General features: G+C 57.4%; 1 protein-coding gene across 1 annotated transcript; it reads right to left on the bottom strand.

Annotated features, from left to right (window-relative positions):
• Positions 1–1,314: 1,314 nt before the first annotated feature.
• Positions 1,315–2,142, bottom strand: LOC117240865. Its single transcript, XM_033506881.1, has 2 exons — positions 1,863–2,142; positions 1,315–1,736 (listed from the first exon to the last, which is right to left on the bottom strand). The coding sequence occupies exons 1-2, from the start codon at positions 2,140–2,142 to the stop codon at positions 1,315–1,317; spliced, it is 702 nt and encodes a 233-aa protein (XP_033362772.1).
• Positions 2,143–4,509: the final 2,367 nt, after the last annotated feature.

The following is a 4,509-nucleotide window of genomic DNA, read 5'->3' as shown; positions in this document are numbered from 1 at the left end:
ATTATTCCCCCTCCCCCGCCCCCTCCCTCCCATCCCACCCCTTCCCAAAGTTACACAGCACCCAAAAAGCAGACTACCGAAGCGTCCTGTTTTGCGACCAAGTTTTCAGGACAGAAAAAAATAAAAAAAATTCATAAAAAAGCTTCGCTCCCCAGCGGCTTAAACCCAAAAATTGTATTGTGCACGAAAAATATGAGGTGGAATGGTGTAATAGGTACTGAAATGCACTCGGTTATGTTTAACCAATAACGTTTATTAAACTTGGTAACAACGAATAACAATTAACAGTTAACAACAGTTGATACTTAACGACGATCAACAATAGCGACGTTCTGGCGATTCCTCGATAATAGCGGACTCGTTTACTTTCGTCTTTTGCGCTTCGCGGCTCGTGGTCGAATGTCCTTATTTTTTCGATCGAACTAATTCTTCCCTTCGTTCGCCATCGATATTCCCACTAGAGTGCGTTCATTAGAAGTGCCGCCGCGGCTGGCGAGTGTATGCTCTTCCGAGAAATTCGGCGGAAGGTGCGTGGAGATATCGATGACGGATTGAGTGCGTCGTGTTACGCTTAGGCGGCGTAGCGCTTTGTATCACGGAGCCGTTGGAAAGTTGGCGAACACTTGTCGAGGTTCTGCTTGAACGCATAAATTAGAGGTTTGTGATCTGTATAGATCGCGAACTCCCTATCTTCGACGGCATGTCGGAAGCGTTTAACCGCGTAGTACATCGCCAGCAATTCGCAATCATACGCTCTGTATTTTCGTTGCGCGGGGGATATCAGTTTTGTCATAAAGCCTAGTGGTTGCCGCGAATCGTTGACGCGTTGCTGAAGTACCGCACCAATAGCGTAATCGGATGCGTCGACCGCGAGGCTAACGGGCGCGCAGGGGATCGGGTGCGCTAACATTGTCGCGTCGACCAAAACGCGTTTCGACTCGCGGAAGCTTTTTTTCGCATGCTCGGACTACTCAATAGACGCGTTGCGCTTGGTTGTGCCTTTCCATAAGTCGTTGAGTGGTCGGAGAGTGTGCGCGGCCCTCGGTATGAAACGACTGTAATTAATCATACCGAGGTATTTTCGAAGATCTTTAACGGTTGCGGGTTGCGGTACTTTAGCGATAGCGCCCACGCGTTCAGCCAGCGGCTTTATCCCTTCGGCGGTTACAGTATAAGCGAGGAATTGAATTTCGCGGACGCCGAATTCGCACTTCGCGGAATTAATAACGACCCCGTAATCGTTGAGGCGTTGAAACAGGACCTGCAAGTTTTCGCGATGTTGTTCGTCATTCTCGGAAGCTACGAGGAAATCGTCTATGTCTGTGGCCCCCTCAGCATCGCCTCTATAATCACAGGAGTGGGGGTCAATGTTCCTCCTGTGGCGTGCCGCAGGGAGTATCGGGGCAGCTCCCACGCCGGACAGAATCCCAGGGTGTGCTGCGCCATGTCCCTGTCCTCTCCGCAGTGGTGGCAGATGTCTGTCGTCTCCCGTCCGATTCTCTTCAGAAACTCGCAGAACATGCCGTGTCCGGTGAGTATCTGGGTCATTCTGAATGTGAGCGGGAGGCCGTGGCGGCTCCTCCATGCCTCCCAGTTTGAGAAGACCGCCTCCGCGCCCAGATATTCACCTCCCTCTTTGATCAGCTGGGATCGCAACCGGTCCCACGTGTCATCCTCAGCGGTTCCTATGCCGTTCGGAGCAGCCTGCTCGGTCGGATCTTCTCCCGGATGCCATACTCTCCGGTGGGTGTATCACTTTTTAAGCGCTAGCGCACGGAGATTCCACGGGGGGGGGCGGTTATGGCGGTCGCCGACGCGTGAGACACCGTCCAGTATCCCCTAATGATTCTGATGGCGGTTACCTCGTGTAGCCTCCTCAGGAGCAGGATGCTGCGGCGGCTCGCCAACAGGTCGTCCGCCCATACCGGGGTACATCGCTCGGGACAGAATGACGCCCTCTGAAAATCGGCGCACCGCGTCTCCTCCTCCGCCGATGTACGGTAGCAGGCCGCACAAGGCATTAGCAGCCACCGACACTTTCGGAATCAGGCAATCGAAGTGTGGCTCGAACGTCCACTGGCTGTCGATGACGAGACCCAGATATTTCATCTGCGGTCCCACCTGGACGGTTTCGTCTGCCATGTTTATGCATAGGCCGGGCGGTGGGGTCCCTTGCCGCTTCTTGTCATAGAACCAGATGGCCTGCGACTTCGCAGGGGAGACCCTCAGGCCCAATCCGCGCACGGCACGGATTGCGGAGGCCCTTGCGATTTCGCCGATGCGCAGTGTCCCGTGCCAGCCACGACCCCCGACCAGGACCAGGGTGTCGTCCGCGTTGCACTACATGGCCACGTCTGGGGGCCGCGGGCATCGCAGTACCTCATCGTGCGTAATGTTCCATAGGATCGGTCCCAGTACCGAGCCCTGCGGGACTCCGCGCTCAACAGAACGCCTTTCCTCTCCCTCCTTGTTGCTGTAGCAAATCCACCTGTCGCCGATGTAGGACCGGATCAGCCGGACGAGGTAGCTGAGAACCTCGAAGTGCTCCAAGGCCGTCGGTATCCTGTCCCACGGCATGGAGTTAAACGCGTTGACGATGTCTAGGGAAAACGCCAGCGCCACGTCGTTCCGGGAAACTCTGTCCTCTGCCAGTGTCCGCACGCGTCTTACCGCGTCGATCGTCGAGCGTCCCTTCCGGAAGCCGTACTGGCTTTCGTGCCAACCTGGCACCTGGCCCGCTATGTGTCGCTCCAAGCAAGTGGCAACTACCCTCTCGAGCAGTTTGCCGACCTCGTCTAGCAGGCATATCGGCCGGTATGCTGACGGCGAGGTCGTCGGTCGACCCTCTTTACCGAGCAAGGCCAGCCTCGCCGTCTGCCATGCCCGGGGGTAGGCTCCCTCTTTCAGGCATCTTGTATAGAAGCGCCGATGTCTGGGTTCCATGACTCCCATCACTTCCCCCCAGATCCGACCCGAGAATCCGTCTGGGCCCGGCATCACGTTGCGGGAGACCATTCTTCTGCTCGCCTCCCATATCTCTTCCTCTGTGACTTCCCAGTCATCCCTCCATTCCAACGTCCGTGTCGGTTCCCGCGGCCGTTCTGTCGCCCTGTCTTCTTACGAGGGGAACAGTGTCGCGATGATCCGCAGCAGCAGGGCAGGTTCCATTTCCGTCGTTGCCAGGGGGCCCTTCGCGCGCAGTTTCCGCGTCACCGTCCTATACGGCCTTCCCCATGGGTCGGCCTCGACTGTTCCGATCAGTTCGAACCAGGCACGGTCCTTCGCGTTTTTAATTTCCTTTTGCAGCGAGCGCCGTAGTACGCGGTACGCCCGGTAGCGCGAGGAGACTCCTTCTACGTCGCGTCGTCGCCAACGGCGGGCCCTTAGGTACTGTCTTCGGGCCCGGACACCAGCTCGTACTCAGCTCCGCGATGTGAGGGTTCCACCAGTAGACTGCCCTGCTTCGCACCGTGCCTGGTATGGCACGTGACATGGATGCGTCGCAGATTGCTGTCAAGGCTCGGCGTAGGTTCTCGGCCTCCTCTTCCACGTCTGTCTCGGTCGTCGCCGTCGGGGCTTCCCAGCTCCAAGCTGTTGTTATGGCAGCCGCCCGGAGTAGATCCCCGTTCATCTCCTTAACCTTCCATCTTGGCAGTGGGCGCGCGTGTCCTTTCCTAGACGAACCGCGACCATCGCCTGTAGTCCACGTTCGGGGTCCAGGTGTGTCCACCTCCATGAATATGTAGAGGCGGTCCGAAAGTGTCTCGACCCCTTCGGCTACTCTCTAGCCCGAGATCTGCCTGAATGCATCGGGGGAGGCGCATGTGATGTCGACGATGGAGCTCCCTCTCCACGCCACGCAGGTACTGCTCGAGCACCTGTTCACCAACAGGAGTCCAAGTCCCGCGGCCCAGTTTGACAGCGTGCAGCCGCGCGCGTTGGTCCTGGCGTTCCCCCATACCATGGAGTGCGCGTTGATGTCTCCCAGGACAAGCACTTGCCGGGGGAGTCGTCGCCTGACGCAGTCGCCGACTCCGTCCAGGAATTCCTCGAATGTTGCCCTTCCGCTGTTGGGTGACACGTACACACCCACCACCACCATCCCTGCCCACTCGATCGCTACGTATCCGTTGCCGCGTTCCAGCAGGGCTCCGCGGGCGAATGCCCCGGGCGTTGATGTCCAGGTGACGACAACGATTCCGTCCGTATCTCCGGCCCATTCCGAAGCATCCGGGACTCTGTATGGTTCCGCCACCACCGCTAGGGCGACCGTGCTCTCCCGAATGGTTTGGTAGAGCAGGTCTTGCGCTCGCCTTGATCTTCCTAGGTTCGTCTGGAGGATGCGTATTTTCGACCCCCTAGCGTCGTCGCTTCTCTGGCTTCCTCCGTGCCAGCTTCTTTGTCTGCGGGCTTAGGTTCGCTGTTGAAGTGGTTACCACTTCTAAGAAAACTCTACATCCGGTCTTTTTAGTTTTACTCAAGCACTGAAGCCATCGACAGCGCGTAGAT

The sequence above is a fragment of the Bombus vosnesenskii genome, unplaced genomic scaffold, assembly GCF_011952255.1.
Source record: "Bombus vosnesenskii isolate JDL3184/JDL3185 unplaced genomic scaffold, Bvos_JDL3184-5_v1.1 scf7180000015023, whole genome shotgun sequence".
Classification (NCBI taxonomy): domain Eukaryota; kingdom Metazoa; phylum Arthropoda; class Insecta; order Hymenoptera; family Apidae; genus Bombus; species Bombus vosnesenskii.
This window is presented reverse-complemented; position numbering and strand designations above follow the sequence as displayed.